This window comes from Oryctolagus cuniculus, chromosome 2 (assembly GCF_964237555.1).
Source record: "Oryctolagus cuniculus chromosome 2, mOryCun1.1, whole genome shotgun sequence".
Taxonomy (NCBI): Eukaryota; Metazoa; Chordata; class Mammalia; order Lagomorpha; family Leporidae; genus Oryctolagus; species Oryctolagus cuniculus.
In genome coordinates this window covers 37,750,504-37,775,931 of record NC_091433.1, presented here as the reverse complement: position 1 = coordinate 37,775,931, position 25,428 = coordinate 37,750,504, and the positions used below count along the sequence as shown (strand labels likewise).

General features: G+C 36.4%; 1 protein-coding gene across 2 annotated transcripts in view; it reads left to right on the top strand.

Moving 5' to 3' along the window:
• KCTD8 (potassium channel tetramerization domain containing 8) overlaps positions 1–25,428 on the top strand; it is a 281,251-nt gene that overhangs the window by 50,507 nt on the left and 205,316 nt on the right. Inside the window, exon 2 of one of the 2 annotated variants that reach the window (XM_008248384.4) lies at positions 18,103–18,344. The exons of the other annotated variant lie outside the window; for it this stretch is intronic. Coding sequence (XP_008246606.1) covers positions 18,103–18,218 — 116 coding nt within the window. The 3' untranslated portion in view covers positions 18,219–18,344. Of the gene's footprint in view, positions 1–18,102; positions 18,345–25,428 lie in introns of those variants that run through there. 2 annotated transcript variants of the gene reach the window in all.

Here is a 25,428-nt window from a genome sequence, read left to right as displayed (position 1 = left end):
ATAGGTAATTTCACATTTTAAAATAAATTTCAACAATTTGCACATTTAAAAATATTAAAAATTCTAGAAATATCACAAAATCTATAGAATAATACTTTGAAAAATTAATTGCCTAACATGTCAATGTACCTCTTTTACTATTTTATTTTTATATATTTATTTATTTTTTTGGTTGAAAACCCTTAGTGCCTGAGAATATGATGCCTGTTTGGAGAAAGGGTCTTTAAAGAGATAGTTAAACTAAAGTGAAGCTTCCAGAATGGCACCCAATACAATCTGACTGTATTCTTAGAAAAAGGAGAAATTTGGAAATATATATATTTTTTGACAGGTAGAGTTAGACAGTGAGAGAGAGAAACAGAGAGAAAGGTCTTCCTTTTGTTGTTTCGTTCCCCAAATGGCTGCTATGGCCAGTGCTACGCCGATCCGAAGCCAGGAGCCAGGTGCTCCCTACTGGTCTCCCTTGCAGGTGCAGGGCCCAAGCACTTGGGCCATCCTCCATGCCTTCCTGGGTCGCAACAGAGAGCTGGATTGGAAGAAGAGCAACCGGGACAGAACTGGCACCCTGACCGGGACTAGAACCTGGAGTACCGGCACCACAGGTGGAGGATTAGCCTATTAGCTGTGGCACCAGCCGAAATTTGGAAATACGAAGTAATACCAAGGGCCATTCCCTTACAGAAGGAAGATTATGTGAAGACAGAGCAAAGAAGTGGCCAGCTACAAGCCAAAGAATGGAGCCTCAGGAGAAATCTCCTGACACCTTAATCTTGGACTTTTAACCACCAGAATTGTGAAAAAATAATTTTTTGTTATTTAAGTCACCTGATCTGTGGTACATGGTTGGCACTACAAATCTATGGATCTATCCACATTCATGAATTCAGGTAGCTAAAGATTGATAATATTTTATCAAAAACAATCTTACCAGTACCAAACATGTACAGATCTTTTTGGTAATTGTTGTCTAAATAATACAACACATCTTTACAGAGCATCTACATTGCATTAGCTATTATAAGTAATCTAGAGATGATGTGAAGTATATGGGAAGCTTGCATAGGTTATATGCAGATTCTGTATATTTTATAAAACTGACTTGAGAATCTATGGATTCGGGTTTTTACAGGGGTTCTGCACCCAATCCACCATGGATTTGAGGAATAACAGTGTTCTGTGATGGCAAACCTAACAAATTAATATAATGCCTCTCCCAACTACATATTAAAATATTTTCATAATATTTGCTATAGAAAAAGTAAATAATTTAGTCTTTCCTCTGGTATGATTGATTGAAACATATTTTAAAATTATTGGGATCCATAAGGTATAATTTCACACACACATATACTCACTCACTTTTTATACTACTACTAGAGATTTTTAACTAGCAAAGCAATTATGGTAAGTTCTATATTATCCAACCACCAATCCCCCAAAAATAGGCTTTGTAATTGAGTATGCTACATTATTAAGTTACTGGTGACAGGATATCTTCAGTTTTGCCCGTGTGTTGTTGAATTTTCCATTTGTAGTTTCACACTGAATGTTTGATAATGAAAGAATTTTCCAAGGGCAAATTTTTGGCTCCATTCATTTTCAGCCTTATTTCTATAGACTGAATACTTCCAGTGCCAGATATCAAAAGGGCACATGTTTATTATATGTAATGTTTTTCCAAGCTTTTGTTTCAAGGCTAATGTGGACTATTGGACAGTAGGAGTATTCTTGGGAGCCATTTTTACAGTAGGTTGGCTAAGATTATAGAGGTTGCTAGAAATCATTTCATTATATCCTGAAAGGAATTTCTTTTTCTTCTTCCCATTAGCCAAATTCCTACAATATTTAGACTCCCACTTCAGTGCCAGTTGATTTGAGGGGAGGTGTGACAGCAATTATAATGCATTTCAGTTAAAATATCTTTTGTAGATTTTTGGAAAATATAAGTATAGATACATTTTCAGGACCTTTCCTAGGATCTAGGAAGGATCCTTGAACCTAAGCATTTTTAAATTCAGGTAAGATGATTTCTGGGCCTCAAGTCGTTTGCCTAAATTCACATTAGAGTTAATGAGAACACTACCCTAGACTGCTTTCTCATGTTGTTTTCTTTTTCTTTAGGAAAGCATTGGATTTTTGCATTTTTTACTCCTCATGTGTAAATGTCATATAGCCATTAATTTCAATTATATAGTAATTAAATATTGATATTAAGGATTTTGCAATGCCAAAAGAAAGTAGAGTCTTAGAACATTTGCATTGTTAGATTATTGTTTACATTGCGCTGTTGAGCTAAGGTCTGTGCTTAAAAGAGAAAGTAAACATTTGAGGTTGAAAGGCTTACAGGTAGTAAAATGAAAAATCAAATAATAGCACGACTACTGACATCTGAAAATGTGTAGCTTTCTGAATTGTCCTTTATTCTGTCGTTATTCACCAATCTATCTTTTTGGCTATGAAATCATTCAAATGCTAGACTTACTTTGTGAATTCAAGTTTTGCTTCAGAATACAAATTTTCATTTTAAACTCTAAGATTTTAAAAACAATGTGGGATCTTGAAATAACTAAGAGAATCATTTTTAAACTATTGTATGCTCCATAATTTCTTTCAGTTTGTGAACTTCATGACCCCTTTGTATAAAATTACTTAGGAGAAAGCTGTGTTGCTCTTGACAATGTAAAAAATATAATTTATTTATTCGACACCATAATAATCTTGTAGTTTCTAATTGAGGAAGTGAAGGTTTTGTGAGACTTAGAATATTAAGGACTTGATATAAGAGGAGATACCTAAATAGTATAGCATTGCTATTATTTCAGAGCTTCCTTTGTTAAATATTTTGTATATATAAGCTTTTTTATTTTTTGAGACAACTCTAAGTAGTATTTTCATCTCTATTTGCAGAGAGGAGATCAACCCCAGAAGAGTTAAGTGACTTGTACAAAGGTACTGAAACCCAGATCTTTCTGACTTCCAAACTCATGGGTTAACCTTTGCTCCTTTGTCTTTGACTTGAATCAGTGACTGCTGTAAGAAGATGCACACCAGAGAAAAACCCTAAACCATACACTGATAAAAATTCTAGTCATTCCATTGCCTTCTAAAGAATGCAGGGCTTTCTGACACGGTGATCAGAGGAAAAACACAGAATGCAGGTATTACAAAGTTCTGCTTGAAAACCATCAGTACCATAAACTTGCCACATTTACTTATTCCAAACTAATCTTAAACCAAAAAAAAAAAAAAACAAAAACATGAAACGTATCTATTGAACTAAAAACCTGCACATAGTGAATTTTCATGGGATTTGTTGAGCTTGCATAATTGAAGTTACAAAAGAACTACTTTTGATGTCTGTTTCTTTTTTTCATTCTCTGCATTCTGAAATGGTAACAGCATGCTAGAATACATGAAAACTAGGAGAGAAGAATATTCCTATTTTTGACCCGACATTACCGTCTTATGAAACATTGGGTAAAGAGAGGGTATAAGGGAAGTATCACTATATTCTTAGAATATTCTATTCTCTTTTTATTAATATCACATTAACATGAGAATTCTGTTGTAGTAATTCTCATGCATTTGATGTAACCCTGAGAATTTAATGTATTAATAAATTCCTTAAAATAAAGAAAAAAAATTGGGGCTGGTATCATGGTGTAACAGGTAAAGCTGCCACCAGCATTGCTGATATCCCATATAGGCACCATATAGGCACCACCTTGCTGCTGCACTTCCAATCCAGCTCCCTGCTAATGCCTTGGGAAAAACTAGTGGAAGATGGCCAAAGTACTTTGGCCCCTGCCACCAATGTCAGAGACCTGGAAGAAGCTCTTGCTCTTGGCTTCTGCCTGGCCTAACCTGGGGCATTGTAGCCATCTGGGTAGTGAACCAGCAGATGAAAGATCACTTTTCTCTCTCTCTGTCTCTCCTTCTGTGTCGGTAATTCTGACTTTCAGATAAATAATCTTAAATAATACATAAAATAAATAAATAAAAATTTTCAAAAAATTAAAAATATTTTTAAATGTTATATGTCCAATCCCATTACTCAACAGTTGCTGTTGAATGGGCAACACAGGCCAGTATTATAGAATTAAAAAAAAAAAAACTAATCTGAAATCAAAAACAACTCCAAACATTTGAGCTTTTTTTCTCTTGTAGTAAAATAATCCAGATTTATGTGAACAGAAATAAGTAGTTGCAATACCAGTTACACAATATGAAAAGCTACCATAGGTGTAGGTGTTTGGTGCAATGGTTAAGATACTCACATACCATATCATAGTTTTGAGTCAACTCTGCTTCCTGTCTGGTTTCCTGCTAACAGGCACTCTAGGAGGGAACAGGTGGTATCCCAAGTACTTAGGTCCCTGCCACTCATGTGGGAGACTTGCGTTTTATGTTCCTGGTTTCAACCTGGCCCAGCCCTACTTGTTGTGTGCTTTTGGGAAGTAGATCACAAGATTGAAGACCTATCTCTGTATCTTTTTCTCTGCTTTTCAAACAAATACACATTTTTTTTAAAATACCTTTTTTTTTTTTAAATAAGAGCAGGTGTACCATGAACACTATATAATTGAATTTAATAATAGATTACACTGGTTTAATAGTAGAAACTCTTTTTCTAACTAGAGGTCTTTTCTTAATGCAGAAAAATGCTGGGTTAAAGTATGATAGAGGGCATCGCAAATTCTTTTAGAGTCCATCATAAAATGTGCTAAAGATTGTCTTATCTAGAAAAGAATACACTGTATTTTACCTCAATACTTTCTAAAATATATATTCAGAAAAAGATTTATTCTCATCACAGTTGGTGCAAAGTAAATATATTCCTATTTACATTCAAGTCTTTCTCTTCTGTTGTATGATTTATGATCTCCAACATTAGACTTACTGTAACCTGACAGTTCTTTTTCTTCTTGTGATATTTAATGAAATATGTTCTTTGAATTTTACTTTCTGGTTGACACCCCAAGCCATATACTCTATATTGCTTTGGTAGATACCCTTTATCCTGCTGAAGTATCATTAATTGTAAACCAAGCTAGCTTCTTCTAATCTTTTAAAAAGGGCTATTAGTCTCTTTATTCATTGAATCTTTGCCCAGATAACTCTTCTACCTCTGAGTGAGATCTAATCATCTTCTCCTTCTTCTGGAATCTTGCTTACACAACCAATCTGTCCTTGATCCGTTGGCATTTTTAGCCTTCCTACATCTAAACTGAAATTTCCACATCCCAATATTTTCCAGCATTACTACCATCTGAGGGGTTGGTCTATACTAGTGTTTCTCTACTTCACTTCCTAAACCTAGTTGTCTGAATTATTTCATGAACTGATGATTTTTTGCTCCTTCACAATGTGATTTCTGCCTTTTCACTACTTTACTGAAACTATTACCATCTAATGGCTCAATGAAATGACCTCCATTTTCTCTTATAATGTTTGGCAACATTGATCAGCTCCTCTAACCCATCCTAAACGCTATCCTCCCATTGGTTTCTGCAATGCAGTTTATCTTGGTTATCCTTAGTGTGGTCAGGCTTGGTTTCTTGGTTGCCCTTACTTCTCATGTTCACCAAGTATATGAAATAATTCTTGAAGAATTTATCATCAGATCCTTTCTTTCATTGAATATCAAATTAATGGTAAATCCAAGCTCAATGTCCATGGATTCTAGGGATCTCCATGAACTAGTCTTGGCCTACTTTCTCACCTCAACTTATACATAATAGTTCTCTTGTTCATCAGCAAATGCTTCCATCATTTGGGGCTTCTCTGTGTTCCAAGAACCACATGTGTTTTTCCCCCCATCTGTAAATAGTTGTTCCCATGTTGGGTATACAATACCTGGCTATTCACATGCTGAACTCATTCTGCAGGGGTCAATTCACATTACTACACTAAATAGAACAGGTTTACTTTCCTGCTTCCTAGTGATATCAGGTATAAAATGGAGCTTGTGCTGGATACTGTCTTGGGTTGGTTTTATGCCTTAATTTTGACAGGTATCTAAATTGACTCAAATGAGAGAATTAAAAAACTGCCATAGTGGCTATCAAATGAGATATCTTCCAGTATTCCTCCATCAACCATATATCTTTCAGATGGTAAATTATATGTGTGTTTTTCCACAATTAAAATATTAAAATTAAAATATTAAAAATCTTTTAAATAATGAATTTTCATATTCTCAGATTCAATACAAATGATGTTTTGTGTTACTGTCAGACTGATTAGAAATTATATTAATCCAGATGAGTCCTCACAAGTTCAGAGTCACCAGAAATGACACTGTGTTACCAACCAGAAAATCAGTCTTCTAAAACCAGAACCTGAAGCTAAAGCCAAACAGCAAGTTTGGTCCAAAATTCTAGGTCAATGTCAAACTTCAGTACAAGTCTAAAAAGATGATTCTTAAAGCCTTATGTCAATTGTGAGAATATCAGAAACTTTTCAAGACAGACAAAACATTTTAGCTAATATGACCCTTTTTGCATCCCTCAGTCCACACATAGGTATTGTTTAGGCTTGTGCTCATTTCTTTAACAGAACAGGGCCTGCAGGTTTTTACTGTCTCACAAACTGGATAAACTTTGCTTCCTGAAAAGTGGCATTAAAGATTACTGAAGGAGACAGTGTTGGTTCTCAGAATCAGTATACCATGTCCAGTGTTCTCATGTCTTGGAATTGTTACACTGTGATGGACATTGCTTTCTGCAAAACAAGGCATTAGAAAATTATTAAATAACATATTTGTTGACCTGATCATTTGAGTACTAATAAAACACAGGTTGATCTTGTGGGTTGTGTTAGCCATCACTAATTCTCATTACTCAAAACAGTAAAGATGTGGTGTGCTTTGAGAAGTCTTTGAACTTCTCCAAATCACCTTTATTTTCCCCTGTGAATATTCATCAACATCCAAAACTTAGAGGCACTGCTACTCTGACTCACTCCAATAAAAAGATGCTAAATAAGGTTTTTTGATCATGCTAATAATGAAAAACTTTGGGAGCTAAGAATAGCCAGGTGAGATAATCCCAGATGGTGGGTATAACTTCCTTTCCAGGATAAATGAAGAAAAGTATAAAAATGATGAAATTGGCTTACATGCAAAGAACAATGTAGCTTCATCGTGATCTCCACCTTGTACATTTCAACATAAATTTTATCATAAACTCTAACTGTGCAGCTGAAAAGCTTCTATTTTTACTGAATACCAAAAATATCACCAAATGATATTCATGTGATAAAACTAAATATATCAAATTGTCAGAACAGATATGGACAAAGAAATACTTTCTTTCCAGCCTATGAAGCATGAATACTGATGGCCACCAAAACATAAGAAAAGTGCTGACACCGGATTCCTACTGGATATCATTGCACCAAAAAGTGTGGGAAAGATCCACGATTGTGAAAATATAGCAGAATTGTATTCCTTTCATATTTAAGCATTGATTGTACTGAACACAGTTTTGTGGCCTCAGATGAGTGAGTTGTTTTTAAGAGCAATTTAATTTCAAACTATAGCTCTATTTGCTCTTCAAAAGTATCAATTTTCAGTAAAAATAACTATCAGTTTTCAGTAAAGAAGATGTAGAAGGAGAGGAAAACAAAGGCTATTCTTTATTCCATATTTGGTTATAAAAATAACATATTCCAAAGAAAACTAGTATAAACAGTTTCTAAAACTGCATAAATTATTCACAAGCCAGTGAAATTAGGTAAAGAAATTTAAACCACACCAATACTGTTGGTAAATATACTGTGTCCTAGAGAATGACTATTAAAGGTCAAACTGGAAAAAAAAGGGACTTAACTATTTAGCTTTATTAATATTTTTTGGGGGGGTGGAGAGAGAGAGAGAGAGAGAAAGAGAGAGAGAATGAATCATCTATTGCTTATTCATTTCCCAAATGGCTGTAACAGCCAGAGCTGAGCCAGGCCAAAGCCAGGAGCCCGGAATCTATGGGACCAAGGACTGCTGACTACCCTGCAACTGTACTTTGCTTTAGATCTTTGAGTTATTCAGGACTCCATAATTCCACCCAAAAAAGTGGCTCCAAGCCTGTCTCAGGGCCAAAGCTTGCCTCTTTTACAGGTCTGTCTTTGCAAGAGCGGAATATTCACCTATCTTTTACCATAAACCTAAGACACAGCCCAGTAGTTGCAGTTTCTAGGGAGAATGGAGGAGGAGCTTGATTGTGCACTGTGCAGTACCTGTGCATATGTGTGAGAAACCCTCACATCAAAGGAAGGAGCTGTAGTGGGAAGAGCAGACCAGAGTGTGGATTATGATATATCCTGGTATGAAACCTCATTACAGTCTGGCTTCCAAGTTGCTAAGACTGTTTGTAAGTACAGAAATCTTTAATGTATTTTGTTTAGCAGTATGCTAATTTGATTTCTATCTTAAATACTCAGGCAGGTAGTATATGGGCTTCATTTATATTTGTCCTCTTGGTTCTGCAGATGGTAGAGTCACCGTCATTTCCTCTGTTTCTGAGCATTTCACATGCCCCAGATGTTCTTGTCACTTACCAGTTTTCCAGTCTTCCATGCTGTTTGGCACTTAAGCCTGTGTTACCTCCTTTTTCAGGAATGCCATTTCTTAGCTAGAATATTTTACCTAAAATCCTGGCATACATTCTCCGTTCCAGACACATGTTTATCAAGACACAGAAAAGTCATTGCTAACTTCCTTCCGTCAGTTATGCATTTTCTCAGTGCATTCCTTTTGTTTCCTTTAGTCCAAATCCATTTCTTATATCCCTGACGAGAAGGTGGAAAGGTTCAGATTTTTTATACTTGTATTCCTATTGCCTAGCACATAGCCATCTTTAATGACACAAAACACACTCTGTGCTTATCATATAGTTTGGTGGTATGAGATGAGTATCACTTAGTTTTCTTCCTCCTCTTGGTCCTGAGAAAACTTCTATACTAGATGCATGGGTAGTTAAAGTTTAAAAAGTGACTTTTTTAAATTAAGCCCCCATAAACCCAAAGTACATGTCTCTCTGGTGAAAGTGTGTTGAGAGCATGATTGTGTCTTGAAATTGAAGCAGAGCTGGGTGACCAGGTGTAAGGAGATTGGGGGAATCCTACCACTTTTTCCCAGAACTCAGCCTTGGATCCCATTGTAGGGAGATCCTCTGAAAGTACTTACCACTGGGCTGCAAGAACAATGTGTCTCCCTCCCTGCCTCCAACACACATACCCATGAACTGGTGGGATCAAATGCACAGAACATAAGAAGGGAGAGTTCCAGTCTTACCCTTGGAATGAAAGTTTGGGGCCTGCTCAGGTTGCCTTTTGTGTAGGATGGAAAACATAAGAAATTATGGACCTTGTTCTCTGGTGTATCCAGCAGGCAGTGTGTGAGGGAGTTTTAGGTGGTGAATATGAAGGAACCTAAAAAGTTCTTGGAATTTTTAGGAATAAAACTACACTCAGATTCACCACTTTTTTGCATCAACATAAACTTTTTTTAAAAAAATTATTTATTTATTTGATGGGATTACAGAGGCAGGGGAGACGAGCACAAGAGAGTGCTCAAGATCAAGATCTTCCCTCTGCTGGTTCAGTCCCCAAATTTCTGCAATATCCAAGACTGAGTTAGGCTGAATTCAGGAGTATGGAACTTCATTCTGTTCTCCCACTTGAATGACGGGGCTCCAAACACGTAGGCCAGCTTCCACTGCTTTTCTAGGTACATTAGCTGCATCAGAAGTGAAGCGGCCAATATTCAAGCCAGCACTTATATGGGATGCCAATGTCTCAAGTAGGGGCTTAGCCTGCTGCACCACAACACTGGACTCCAACACAAACATTTTAATTTCATTTTTTTCACAAATGTTTTAAAGTATCCTTGTATGTGTTTGAGAAGAATAATAATTGTAATCAGTGGCATCAGTCTGTTTAATCTGTCTGTTTTACCCTTTGAGGCAGGTGTAGGGGAATAGGAAAGAAAAAGAATGAGAAAAGTAGAGAGATGCAAAATACTCTCTGTGACACTTGCTGAGTTGGGTAGACAAAGCATGTTCCCTCATGTGTGCAGATGAGAGCATAAGGATTAAGTACAACCTCCAAGGATAGGTAGCTTAGAGTATTTGTTTGTTTGTTTGTTTGTTTTTCCAAATAACCTATTGTCCAAATTGAGAAACCGTGTGCTAGGGCCTCCCTCTATATTCTGCCTCCCAGTTGGCTTCCACCTGTTCTGTGCTAATCTTTCTAGCTTCCAGTTGGATTTGGCAATGGGAGATTTTGTTTTGTACAGGTTACCTTAAACAAATTAGCACAGAATTAAGATCTAGGTTGCTGTTGTTGAAGCCTTGGAACTTTTGAATACCATAGTGGGTATCCAAGGACAGAGAAATCTCACAACATCCTCCCAATGCCTACACATTTCACTTCTTTCCTGAATTCATTGACTGTCATTTGACCTTTGGCTGCCCTCCCATCACCCACATCATTTAGTTGATCTTCGTTCATTTTTCATCTGCCTGTACTTTCCTAGGCTACCTGATTTCTGTCTGTGTCACTTTTGCTTAGAATTGCCTCACACTTTTTTTTCCCTTTCTGGCCTCAGATATCACCAGAACTCCCTGGACCCCAGGATTTCCTGTATCTTGCCTCACACTCCCAATATACATCCCTATGTTCCCAGCAGGTTGTATCTGCCCATCTCTGCTGACGACATTGTCTGACTCCTTTATTGTCAATGTCCTTTGCTTAGATGGATATATTTTACATGTTTAAATCCCCAATTTGAGATTTTATAATGTAAAACAAAAAGAAGGTAAGCTAACAAGTGTGGTAACATGAATAAATTATAAGGACAATATTTGTCCTACCTGAAACACTGTGATTTTAAAAGGGCTACACAATATAGTGATCCAGATCATGTTTGAATCCAGATAACATGTAGGAAGAAAGTTAGGTATAAAGTTGTTTAGAATATAAGGGATCAGGTGGCATACAGCGCTCACTGCTGGATTCATGCCCTGAAAAAATTCGCCATTTCTCTTGTAACTCATTTTGAAAGATTATTTCTATCCTTTGATTGTCTGCTTCATTTAACCTGAGCCAGTGAACTCTTTTATTTGTTCCCAGATTCCCTGCACTGTCTATCGTATTTTCTTTACTCTTGAACATTTGTCTATGATAACTTACAGAACATATTTAAGATATGACTGAAGGTTTCAGTAACAAAATTTCCTTAGAAGAGATTTGAAAAAGAGGAATGAGTTCCACCAAAGACTTCTGGTCAAAACAGTATTTATTAATTTTTATTTTGTCTAACAGTGCTTCTTTAAAGATTACTAGTGATACATATATTTCCATATATAGTTTTCTTCAAATAAAATTATTTTAATGTTAGTAACATTAAGGAAATCAGAAGCTGAGAAAACATAAGTAATTTTTTAGCAATTGGATATCTGATTTACCCACACCTTATTCTGTGTTTCTTTTTTTTTTAAGTTTCTTTAAAGATTTATTTACTTATTTAAAAGACAGAGTTATGGAGACACAGAGGCAGAAAAAGGGAGAGCTCTTCCATCTGCTAGCTGCAGATGGCCACAGATATCCAGAGCTGTGCCAATTTGAAGCCAGGGTCCAGGAGCTTCTTCTGGGTCTCCCACATAGGTGCAGAAGCCCAAGGACTTGGGCCATCCTCTACTGTTTTCCTAGGCCATAGCGGAGAGCTGTATTGAAAGTGGAACAGCCAGGACTTGATCCAGCATCCATATGGGATGCTGGCACTGCAGGCGGCGGCTTTACCCATTATACCACAGTGCCAGCCCCTATTCTATGTTTCTAATTTGACAATCTCTGCTTGTTTAAAACACCAAAATTTATCATAATAATATTTATATATTGGTAGTGACATAGATAATTTTCTGTGAGAAGCACAGATTATTTACTTTTTTTAAAAAAAAATTGGATTTATGAGCATAATTTTTCCTTATACACAGAACACAATTCTGGTATCAAATAACTGTTTATTAATCCTGTGTTACAGCTGCCACAAACACCACAAACAATCTAAAATTGCCATAATTATTCTTAGAAATCAGGCTCTGTGAAAATGTGTCGGTGTCATATAGCCAAGGGTCATTTCTCCTTTTACTGTGTTCATGACCTGCCCTTGAAATTTATTCCTGTAGAAGGGTATGCCGCCACGTAATGGTATTTTGGGATATAAGAGGTCAGTCCCGTTTATGTTGGTTGCTTTATCCAAGGTAACTATAAATAAACATAATTTTTAATTTATCATTAATAAATATGGATGCTTACATTTAACTAAAAAACTAAATACTTTTCAAAGCCCAGTGGCATTTATTTCTCAATTGGAATCATTAGAAAAGGATCATTTGGGGAGTTAGTCATTATCATATATGGTTTGCTCTAAGTTCTCTTAATTATTATTATTACATTATTTATCCTGAATAACAGTGGGAAAATATGACTTTTGAAGTCACAACAACCAGTCTTCATATCCAATTTTAAAGTAGCATTTTTGTCTTTGAGAATATCAGTTAATTTCACTAAGCTTTAGTTTCCTCAGTGTTGAAAAGGGTGGAAAAATAAATAATGCATTGGTTTCTTAGAACAAATAAAATAACAATGTAATCACCCATAAAATCTGGCACATATTAGGGGTTCAGTAATTAATCCCCCAATCCCATTCTGTGACTTTTCTCTGTAGTTTTCCAGCACTCCTCTCCTCTCCTTCTCAGTTGTCCTTACTACTCTGTGAGAACTATAGACCTTTCTGCATTAGTCTACACTTTAAATTCGGGCCTACCCACTAGTTTATAGTGAAAACCTGTGCAGTTATCTAGAAAATTACAGATAGCCTAGGCTAATGGATATTGACCATTGCCTACACAGATTGGTTTTGAAGACTGCCAGAATTATCCCGAGAGACTATTATCTTCACATACTTTACTTATGTAACTATCTCAGTTATTTTGTGTTATTTCTAAAGAATTGTACTTGTGGGAAATAGATGTGTTTAACTAAGTCCTTTCAGTGTAATAAATGAGGTATGTGAATTTCACAATGTCTAACCCATGAATTCATAAATTGGAGTATTGACCCATGTTGTGAAATGAGAATGGAAGAGGTCAGAAAAAAATAAGAAAAGAGAAGCAAATGAGGTCCAAGAAAGCAGGAGGAAGAGCCCCAAGTAAAGTGGGAAGAACAGGATGGGAGAAAAGAAATTTGGTAAATCATTTTCTTCCATCCATTTAGTCAACACATTTTTATAATCTGTTAAATGACAAGAATCATACTGTGTGCATTTACTGATGACTAAGTAATAATTTTAAGATAGCTAAACATATATTACTTGTTATGAATCAAGCTCCAGAATAAATGTTTTAAAAGTGCTAGATAACTTTCTTCATAACAACTTCATGAACTGTGTACTCTTAAGGACTCTATTACAAATGAAGAAACCAAAGGATAAGTAGGTGAGGAACACAGAGGCAGAGCCACTGAGTGGCAGAGCTAGAATTTCACTCCAGGCAGCTCATGTCTGGAGTCTGGAGTCTTAATTACAGTTGCACTGACCCTTTTAGGAGGGCTTATAGTCTGTGAGCATTATAAATGTAGTGAAGGAGATGGACAATTACTTGACAGTTGTTAGGATGAAAGGCACAGGAACTTAAGACTTCTCTCTCATGGTTCCAGAATAAGGAAAGGATTTATTCCTGCTGAAGCTTAAGTACAGGTTAGGTAGGCGGAGGAGAGGGACAAAGAAGTTCAAGGAAAGGTGAGCTCCTTTAGTACACATAAAGACTTTGCATATACGTTTATTTTATGTAAGAGAAATGATGTTTATAACAGATGTGTCATTCTTTCTTAGTGGCTAAAAAAGTGTCCTGCTATATTATACATGAGCTGCTGAAGTCTAACATATGAATTTCCAAAGGCTTTTAATTATACTTGTACTTCAGTGAAAGATAATGTGGAGTTATTTCTATACACCAAGATACAACTTGTAATAGTGCCCTAGGTTTTTAAAATAATTAAAGCAGAGTGTTTGAAATCTGTCCAGATTTTGTAGAAGTTTAAACACAGACACAAATCTGAGCTCAGAAAGAATTCCTGTTATCAGTTTTAAGACCTTTCCTTGCTGCAAGAATGGAGGATTTTCATTTATCAGAAAACTGCTGGATTTTGAAGTGGCTTTGTGAGTAAAGTGACAAAGGAAAATATGTTGCAAGCTTCTTGGGGTAGAAATGCATCATTCTTCAGAAGATGTTCCCTTTGTCTTCTTCTTAAATGCTTCACCCCCTGTTTCTCTCATTCGAAGTCTAACTGTTCCCATGGTATCAATCTGCATTTGTAGCATCTCTTCCATAAAGCTGCCTTGATCCTTCCTGCCTTTGCTAGACCCTGTTACCTCCCTCTATGCTTGCAAACACTCAGTATGGTTTTAGTATTACCCCTGCATCAGCCTCCTTTACCTATAATTTGTAGTCCATCTGTCTTTTTCTGGAATGTGTGCCCCTTGAACATAGCAACTATATTATATGTAGTACAATAGAGTACATGACACAATGTGGTTGTTAAAAGACTGAATCACTTATACCACTAAAATATTTTATATTAGGGAGTAATATTGTTTCAATTAGAAGATCCAAATGTACTCCCCCAAAATATAGATATACATATGTATATTTTTACCATTTCTTGGTTGGCCTCAAGTAGAGGATCAGCAGAAGGTAATTGTAAGTCTCATGTAAGATGTCTGGAGAAGATGTGTAGAGAATCTGGCTAGAAAACAACATTGGATCAGATAGAAAATTATTAGCTAAAAAGCTAATCAGAAATGAGGAAGGGAAGAAAACAGATTCTTGAGGATACCTAGCAACTGAGACATTTGTTTCATGATCATAACGAATTTTGAGTTACAGCTTCTGTTATCCATTTTGCAATGAAACTGAGGTTCAGCATGGTTGTTACTTGGAGTAAAACTAATTGGAGAGAACCATTCTTAATCTCAATCTTATCTTCCTACTTGGCAAATTTGTGTTTCAGAATTGTAATTACAGAATTAATAGATTTGCATTCTGCTTTCTTTGTTTAATATTTTATAGGAAACTCTTTAGCTCTTAATATCTTTTGAAAATGTATGTGCGGTGGGCCAGCGCTGCGGCTCACTAGGCTAATCCTCCACCTGCGGTACCGGCACCTCGGGTTCTAGTCCCGGTCAGGGAACTGGATTCTGTCCCGGTTGCTTCTCTTCCAGTCCAGCTCTCCGCTGTGGCCTGGGAGTGCAGTGGAGGATGGCCCAGGTTCTTGGACCCTGCACCCGCAGGGGAGACCAAAAGAAAGCACCTGGCTCCTGGCTTCAGATCGGTGTAGCGTGCCAGCTGCAGCGCAATGGCTGTAGCGGCCACTTGGTAGGTGAACCAACGGCAAAAGGAAGACCTTTCTCTCTGTCTCTCTCTCTCTCACTAACTCTGCCTGTCAAAAAAAAAAAAAAAAAAAAGAAAGAAAGAAAAAGAAAATATGTGGGGTGAATGCCTATATTTCATTCATCTATCATCAATTACTTACTGTGTCAAGTGGTGACCTCTAACCTACTCTCAGAAATATGAAAGAAAACAGTTAAAGTCCCTGCTCTGATGAAATCTATCTCAAATATATAATTTATGTAGCTGTGGTAGTTTATTTTAGATGTCAGCTTAACTGAGCATGATGCCCAGATAGCAGCTCAAACAGTATTTCTTTTTTTTTTCTTTTTCTTTTTTTTTTTTTTTTTTTTTTTTTTTTTGACAGGCAGAGTAGACAGTGAGAGAGAGAGACAGAAAGGTCTTCATTTTGCCGTTGGTTCACCCTCCAATGGCTGCCGCGGCCGGCGCATCGCGCTGATCTGAAGGCAGGAGCCAGGTGCTTCTCCTGGTCTCCCATGGGGTGCAGGGCCCAAGCACTTGGGCCATCCTCCACTGCCTTCCCAGGCCACAGCAGAGAGCTGGCCTAGAAGAGGGGCAACCGGGACAGAATCCGGCACCCCGACCGGGACTAGAACCCGGTGTGCCGGCGCCGCAAGGCGGAGGATTAGCCTATTGAGCCGTGGCGCTGGCCTCAAACAGTATTTCTTGATGGGCCTGTTAGAATGCTTCTGAACGATACTAGCTCTTAAGGTAGATGGAGTAAAGATGATTCTCACCAACGTGGACAGTCGTTATCCAACCGAGGGCATGAATGGAACAAAAATGCAAAGGAAGCACAGTTTCCCTCTCTCTTTGTGAGCTGGAATATTCATATTCTCTGGCCTTCCAGAGTTGCACTCCTGGCTCATGGGCCATCAGTCTTGGGCTGTGCTTACATAAATGGCTCCCTTGGTTCTCAGGCTTTCAGACTGAGCTTCACCTGTGGCTTTCCGGGCTCTTCAACTTGCAGATAGCAGATTGTGGACTCCATAGTATGTGAGTCAATGCCTCATAATAAATCTGTTCTTATCTATCTGTAGTCTATTGGTTCTGTTTCTCTCTAGAACTCTGACTACTATAATGGTCAGTTCCATGCATTGCCTAACTCCACATTCACTTTTCACCTCGTCTCTTTTCACTTCTAAGATTTGAGGCTGAAAAAGCAATACTCACTTTTTACATTTCTCTTCCAGCTGGAATTGGTAATGTAACTCAGTTGTGACCAGTAGTATTTAATACATGTCTTATGCTAGATTTTTGAAGTTTCTGCTTTCTTTAACAAAATGGACTGATGCATAGAGATGTTTGATCATTATCCCACTCTTGGTACTTAAAAGAAAATGCAGAGTTGTATGCCATGCTTCACCTTTGAGAACATAAGCAATATTCTAAGACTGTGAGAGCAGAAATGTATAAAAAACCTGTGTTCAAATAGGGATCACTGAGTACCTAGAACAGTACCAGCCACTACTTGTGAGTAGACTTCTCATCTGAGAAAAACAAACTCTTATGAGTTAAAACCTCCATTAGTAGGATTTCCTGTTATTTACAGCTGCACAAAGTCATAATATTATATATTATTTAGCCAACTTGGTAGTTTACTGTCTTTAGGTTGATTTTATTTTTTCAATTATAACATCATGTCATAATGGGAAACTACATCTGCAATGTTTTGAGCCTATCTCTAATTATTCTTGTAAACTAAATTTCTAGGTGTATAATTCCTAGATGTAAAGGTATAACTTTTGGTACATTTGTCTATATTAACATCTTGAAAGTTTGAAACATATCATATATTCAAATATATAGAAACAGTCATTTCAAATGGTGGGTAATTAGTAGCTATAGATTTTCAACTTATTGTGTCCCTTTTTAAAATTAAAAAAAAATAAGAGAGTATAAAAAGACAGATAGAGACCTCCCATCTGCTGCTTCACTTCCTAAATGTCAGCAATGATTAGGGAGGCCGACAGCTGGAAGTTGGGAACTCAATCCAAGCCTCCCACAAGGATGGCAGGGACCCAGCTACTTGAGATATCTTCTGCTGCCTCTCATGGTTTGCATGAGCAGGAAGGTGGAATCAGAGCTGGAACCAGGACCAAGGATTGAATCCAGGTTATCTAGCATGGGAAGCAGGGATCCTGTGTAGTTTCTTAACCACTAGAATAGAATGCTTTCCCAAACTATGTTCTTTTAATGATAGTAAAGGTTATAGTTAAGCTCAGAAAATGTCTCCATCTTCTTGCTGTGAAAAAACAGGATTGAAAGTGAAGTAGTGGAACAGTAGTGGGTACTCATGAGCCTTTTAAAAAAAGAATGTTTATGTGAACTCTATGGGTGAAAGGACAATCTTGATATTTAAGATGACAGAAACAGAAAGAACGTCAATGTCATGAGACACTTGTTTGCACCCCACTTATATCATCTTCATTCTGAAATGTCTGGGTATTTTATAACACAGAAAAGAGCTTAAGAATTTGTATAAATTATGGTAGAATTCTAGCAAATAGGTATGATATTGTTTATTTTTTAAAACATCCAGGTTTCAGAAAAGAAATTCAGGTGAAGACAGTTGTGTTCATCTATTATAATAATTTCTGATCCCTCTTTAAATTTTTTTTTATTTGTTTATTTTTAGGGAGAGGGAAAAAGAAACTGAACCAGCTTGTTTACTCCCAAAGTACCTGCAACAATCTGAAACAAGGAGCCAAATCTAGGAATCTAAAACTCAATGTAGGTCTTCCACATGGATGACAGAGATGCAACAACATGAGCTATCACCTGCTGCCTGCTATGGTACACATTAATGGGAATATGGATTCAGAGGTAGATGGAGTTCCAATCTAGGCACTCTGATCTGGGACACATGGGTGTCCTAACTGGTACCTAAATTCTTGGCCAAATGCTCTCCCTCTTATTCCTTTTTTTTTTTTTAAAGCTTTCCATGTATTTTCTTAAACCAAAAGAAGATTTTTAAAATTTCAGTAACAGATTTCTTATTTTTTAGTACAGCATTCCTTCATTTCAATATTAAACATAGTACTGTTGCAATGAAATCACTGTACGTGTTATTCTCAAGACCTGGAAATTTGCAAACCATTTTCAGAAATCAAATTTCTTTGGCATCTTGTAAATATCATATAAGTAGCAACAATTTTTTTTCTTTATAAATAGTCATTCAATATAGTTGATAATATTTATAGAGCATCCACTCTATGCAGGGTATTGTGTCTTCATATAGGCTTGTTTGGGAAATGCACAAAGGTAATCAAAAGCAAATCTTACTTTAAATAAAAACTTCATTTAACAGTTAAAAAGAAGACTCATTTCAAAGCCAGTGAAGTTTTTTCTCTCTCTATTTTTTTTTTTTGCTTCTGTTTACTTCTTTAATGAAGCAGATACTTTCTTATCCCCTTTTTTTTTTTAACAAATGTGATTATCAACTAAGTTCACCAGAACTCAGGACCTCACATCTTCAAGGACTCTGCAGTTTCCAGATGCCTTCATAATCAATGTGTGAATTCTGCAGGCAGATTAGAATGGGCTTGTTTCTTGGACTGCCCTTACAGAGTTTTACTATGGAGCATATACTGAACTAGAAATTATATTTGGCTCTTCCTTAAAGTAGCCAGAAAACTTTCCTTTGGGGATTGTTTCTAGAACCCTAAATATGATTTAATTAGAAATATAAATGTAACAATTACTATAGTCTAAATAATCTGTGTACAGACAATTACAGAGACTATTTATGCTAAAGAAATTCTCCCTCTTTTTTCCACTTTCATTCCAGTGTAGAGTCCTTGTATGCTGGTAAATACTCTGACCCCCTCCTCCCTTAACCAGAAATGCATCTTTTCATTCCATGTCTTCCTTACATTGAAGTGTATCCCCATACAACTTGGAGTCGTTGATGCAGAAAACCTAGATAACCATCTTTTTTGCATGCAGCGTTGCAAAAAAGGACAGAAAGAACTGAGCAATGTTTATACTGATGATTCACGGAAGTCCAGTCAGGTGTAAAATCAAGTTAGAAGCAGCCCAGTGCACATCCCAAAGTGTGCCAGATTATAAGATTTCTAGAAAGTGTGTTTTCCCGATGATTTTAGAAATTTTGATCCTTTCTCAAAATGTCACCATTGTACTTCACATTTAACTATAGCCTTGGTTGAGATTGCTTTTTACAAGGCAAGTGATTTTGGAAATACTCTTATACAAAGATGAGTCTAACAAGATTTATGGCTTGTTGTTTCTGGGCTTACTTCTTTAACTTATAGTTTACATAACAGCTTTCTGCTCAAAAAACCTGTTCCTCTTCTGAGTGCCAAAATCCACATCTATCTTTTTGTTGCTGAATAATTACAATGGTCAGGAGATGTAAAGCTTGAGTTATTCTTCCCATAATTAAAGGGATCTTTCATACACTCGGATGTGGTCCTCCATGTAATCTCACCAAAAAGCATTCATGCCCCTGGGTATCAGTGGAAGTTGGCTGAATTCCAGAGTATGTCTCATGCAGAATCCAATTTGCCTTTCAGAAGAGTATAAGCCAGGAGTTGAAGACACTGTTCCGGAAGCTCTATATGATATCTGTGGAAATCCTGGTTTTATTCTTAATCTCACCAGCTGAGCATGATGGCCTGTATCAGAGGCCTTCAGCTCAGGCTGTCTTGATAAAGAAACTAGAAGATTTTCTAAAGAAAAGTATTCTCTCTCTCTTTCATTATATATATATATATATATATATATATATATATAGATGTGTTTGAATTGATTCTACAGGCCAACTCATATTTGATCAAGGATCCAAAACCAATTCCTGGAGTCTTTTCTCTTCTGACTGTTGATGTACAATGTAATACTTTATCCATTTTAGTATTTTTTTTTTGTTCTAGTAACATTGGTTGAACTTTGTAATTAACACACAATTATTCTTAGGTGTTTAAATTTTAACTGAAAAGTGATCCCTGTTAGGAATTTGGAAAACATCATGTTGAGTGAAATAAGCCAATCCCAAAGGGACAAATACCACTTGTTCTCCTTGATAGGTGACAACTAACTGAGCACCAAAAAGGAAACCTGTTAAAGTGAAATGAACACTATGAGAAACGGCGACTTGATCAGCCCTCACCCTGACTGTTGATGAGTAACTTGATATGTTATCCCTCTTAGTATTTTTTTTGTTTATTCTACTTAATACTTTTGGTTGAATACTGTAATCAATACACAATTCTTCTTAAGTGCTGAAACTTAACTGAAAAGTGATCGCTGTTAAATATAAGAGTGGGAATAAGAGAGGGAAGAGATCTGCAATTCGGGACATGCTCAAGCTGACTTACCTCAAATGGTAGAGTTAGAAACATACCAGGGGATTCCAATTCAATCCCATTGAGGTGGCATGTACCAATGCCATCTCACTAGTCCCAGTGATCAATTTCTGTTCACAATTGATCGTAATGATAGGACTAAGAACCAAAGAGATCACATAAACAAGAATAGTGTCTGCAAATACTAGCTGATAAGAGTCAAAAAGGGAGAGAATGATCCAACATGGGAAGTGAGATACACAGCAGACCCATAGAATGGCAAATGTCCTAACAGCACTCTGGCCTCATAATCAGCCCTTAAGGCGTGCGGATCTGGCTGAAATGCCCATGAGAAGCATTTCAGGCATGGAAAGCCAAGGGGGGAAGAAAAAAAAACCTAAATGAAAGATCTCTGCGAGTGAGATCCCAGTGGAGAGAATGGGTCATCAAAGAAGGAGGTACCTTTCTCTGAAGGGAGGAGAGAACTTCCACTTTGACCATGGCCTTGTCTAAATATGATCAGAGTCGGTGAACTCAGGGGGCTTCCATAGCCTTGGCAGCTCATGACAAGAGCCTAGGGTGATTACTGATGCCATAAACAAGAGTGTCAATTTGTTAAGTCAACAACAGGAGTCACTGTGCACTTACTCCTCATGTAGGATCTTTGTCCTTAGTGTGCTGTATGTACATTGAGATTTAATGCTATAACTAGTACTCAAACAGTATTTTTCACTTTATGTTTCTGTGTGGGAGCAAACTGTTGAAATCTTTACTTAATATATGCTAAACTGATCTTCCGTATATAAAGAGAAATGAAAATGAATCTTGATGTGAATGGAAGGGGAAAGGAAGTGGATAAGGGGAGGGTTGCGGGTTGGAGGGACGTTATGGGGGGGAAGCCATTGTAATCCATATTCTGTACTTTGGAAATTTATATTCATTAAATAAAAGTTTAAAAAATTAAAAAAGATACAACAAAAAATATATATATATATAGATGTGTGCATGTATATGTATATGCATATAAAGTTTAAGATAGCAACCTACAATGATAGTTTAAAAATTAGTATGAGGCATTGTAGTGCAGCAGGTTTAGCTGGTGCCTGTGATGCTGGTATCCTGCATCAGAGTACTACAAGTTCGAGTTCCAGCTGCTTGGCTTCTTATTCAACTCCCTGCTGATGCGCCTGGGAAAGCAGCAGAAGATGGTCCAAGTACTTGGCCGCCTGCCACCCATGTGGGAGACCTGCATTACGTTCCAGGATCCTGACTTTGACCTGGCCTAACCTGAGTTTTATAGCCATTTAGGTAGTGGCCAGCAGATGGGACGTCACTTTCTCTTTTTCTCTTTCTCTTTCTCTTTCTCTTTCTCTTTCTCTTTCTCTGTCTCTGTCTCTGTCTCTGTCTCTGTCTCTCTTTCTCCATCTCTTTCTCTTTCTGTCTCTGTCTCTTTCTCATCTTTCTCTCTCCCTGTCTCTCTTTCTCTCTCCCATGTCTCCTTCCTCTCTCTCTTTCTCTCTTTCCCTGTCTTTCTCCCTTTTTATTTCTCTATCACTCTACCTTTCAAATAAATAAAATAAATCTTAAAAAATTATATCAAATCCTAAATATATTCATACGAATAGTGGTATATTTGGTGTTATTTGCTGTATTTTACATATTCAGTGTATGGAAACATATTTAAAGAGTGTCCGCTCAGATTATTGAATTCATGGAAAAGAGAAACATCACCATTATTTTTTTCTATAACTGTCTCAGAAGTTCTCATAAATGACACATTTGAATACATGGTAGCAAGGATTCTCAATTCAAGCATGCTTAGGCAAAAAAGTGGGAATACTGAGAGAAAATGCCCTTTGTTCTCATTTTACTAGTATTTGAAAGTATATCTTTCTAAGATCAGTGATAGTCTGTCCATACATGATCCCTTGTTGTAAACTTAATATACAGCATGAACATCACAGCCATGTGTACAAAACTTGATATAATAATGGAGAATAAATCCATACATATTCTGTTAGCTTTGAGCTGTTTTGAGTGATTGATTTATTGAATGATTCAATATTTACTCAATGAATGATTTATTGAGTTGCTTAAGTTTATCAGACTGTGTGCTAATGCAATATTAAGTAAAAATAGACATGTTCCCTGTACTTTTGGAGCTTATATTGAGGTAAAGAGACAGACATTAATAAAATGTATCACAAATTTTAACTGTGATAAGTGCAACAATGGAAGAGATACACAATGCAATGTGGTTACATAATGGGACATTTCAATTAGCAAGGCTAAGGAGTGTGCTTCTGAGAATTTGATGCTTGAGTTAATAATATGGAAGGATAAGCAGGAGTTAACTAGGGAAAGGGGAAGAAGGAGCAGCAGCTTGTGAAGAGTCTGTGACAGGAGGGAGCCAAGGGAGAATGAAGGACCAAAGGAAGAGTGGTGTGAGTGGAGTGCAGATAAAAAGGTGGCTCACTGTGAGGATGGAGAGTGTGGCTAAGAGCAACTCATGCAGAGTGGTAAAACTTGTTGCCTTTACTGTAGCAGCAAGTAGGTGATTTCAGGAAGATGGTGGAGTACATGCAACATGATACAGTTCCTCCTTCAAAAAGCCAACACAGGTTGTGGGTATAGAAAGAATTGGAGGGAGGAGAGTGTACACCTGCCGTCTAATTCAGGATTTTTGGGACTTGGCAAATGACAGAAATGTAGTAAGAGGAAGATTGGCTTGGATAATGTGATTTCCAGCAGTTGGTAAATCAGGTTTGTAATTCCAACTCCTGCTGCCAGAAACTATAGATACAATATTGATGAGAAGGATGATGATGATGATGATGATGATGATGTTAATTCAGTGAGATAGGCCAACCCATGCAGTTATGTCTCCCTCATGGGAAGTCTTATTTGTTTGGCCTTATTTGTTTTTTGCTTGCCTATTTGTTTTAATTTTTTAATACAGCTACATTCTTGAGAAGTAAGACATAAAAAATAAAAGCAGATACCCTCAGTCCCTTCTCTCTGTGTACAGACACAAGCAGATAATCATATTTAGATTTGGACATGCAGACAACCTATATGTTATTTTATATAAATCATGCCATAAATATAATTTTACAGCCTGCATTACAAGCTCAATTTTTAAGCAAAGTATTTTCTTTATAATTTGAGGAGTGACCATAATTTATTTAATAGTTGCTATTTTGATGAACATGTGTGTTACTTATAATTTCTCCCCATTATATAAGCATAAGACTTACAAGAATATCCTTATGCATAAATCTTTTTGTCCTTAATTGATAATCCCCTTAGGATAAATCATTACATGGAATTATTGGTTCAATTGGTATACACATTTAAAATTTCTATCTATTTTTATTACTTTGCTTTCCAAAAAGTTTGAAACAATTTCATCTTTATTAGTTTTGGAGTTAAAGTTCTTTCTTTTGAAGTGATGTAACTATTTTTTTGTTGTTTTTAGTGTTTTCTGGTACTTTATTTTTTCATGTTAATGTAACATTAATACACACAGAATAGATTAAGTGTAGTTCATAGATACAAATTCTAAGAATATAATAGCAATCCCTTCCCTATTTACCCTAATTTTTTGCCAAGAGTGGACAGTTTTCTTTCATTATGGTTATTTTTTGTCTTTCTGACAGGCTATTTCTTTGGCTTCTGTTTTTAATTCAGTGTCATTTTTCTCAATGTCTTGGCTTCACAATTTGGTGCATTCAAATTTTAGGAATACATATAAAATAAAGATTTTTTCACATATTTCAGACATTTACATATATTTTCTTTACTGACTTTAGAGTAATTTTCTTAACAGGAATATTGCAAGCATTTTGATGGAACCCTGCAATTTACACTTCAAAGTTTTTTTTTTCCTGGTGTTATTATACAGAACTCTTATTCTTCAAGACTAAACACTTTACATTTTTGTTAATTTTAAAAAACAAGTAGGTTTTATGTTTTAGAACAGTTATGGGTTTACAGAAATATTGTTTAAAGTTCCCATTTCCCCTCCACCCTCCTCCCACACATTTTCCTCTGTTACCAGTTCTTTTCATTAGTGTGGAACATTTGTTACTATTGGTAAACCAGTATTGATACTCTAAAATTTACTGTGGTGTATAGATTATGGTAGGGTTTACTTAGCGTTTCAAACTCTATTGGTTTTGGAGAATGTACAATGGCAAGTAGCTGTTGTTATAGTTTCAACATGATAGGTTTTCATTCTTAAAAATCCTCTGAGCACCACTTGGTCGTCTCTTCTCACTGCTCCACCCCCACCAATCTTTGGCAAATATAAAATTGTTTTACTGTCTTTATAGTTTGCCTTTTCCAGAATGTCATCTAGTTGGAAACATATGTATGTAGCCTTTTCAGATTGGCTTCTTTCAATTAGCAATATGTATTTAAGCCTCCATGTCTTTTTTTTTTTTTTTGATGGCTTATTTCTTCTTACTGCTGAATAATCTTTCCAACCATAGTTTGTTGGTTTACCTATTGAATGATATCTTAATTGCTTCCAGTTTTTGGAAATTATCAATGTTGGCATAAACATTTATATTCAAGTTTTTTTAGACAAAATTTTTCAACTCATTTAGATAAAGTGCAGTTCCTGGATCATACAGAAAGACTGTGTTAGCTATGTTAGG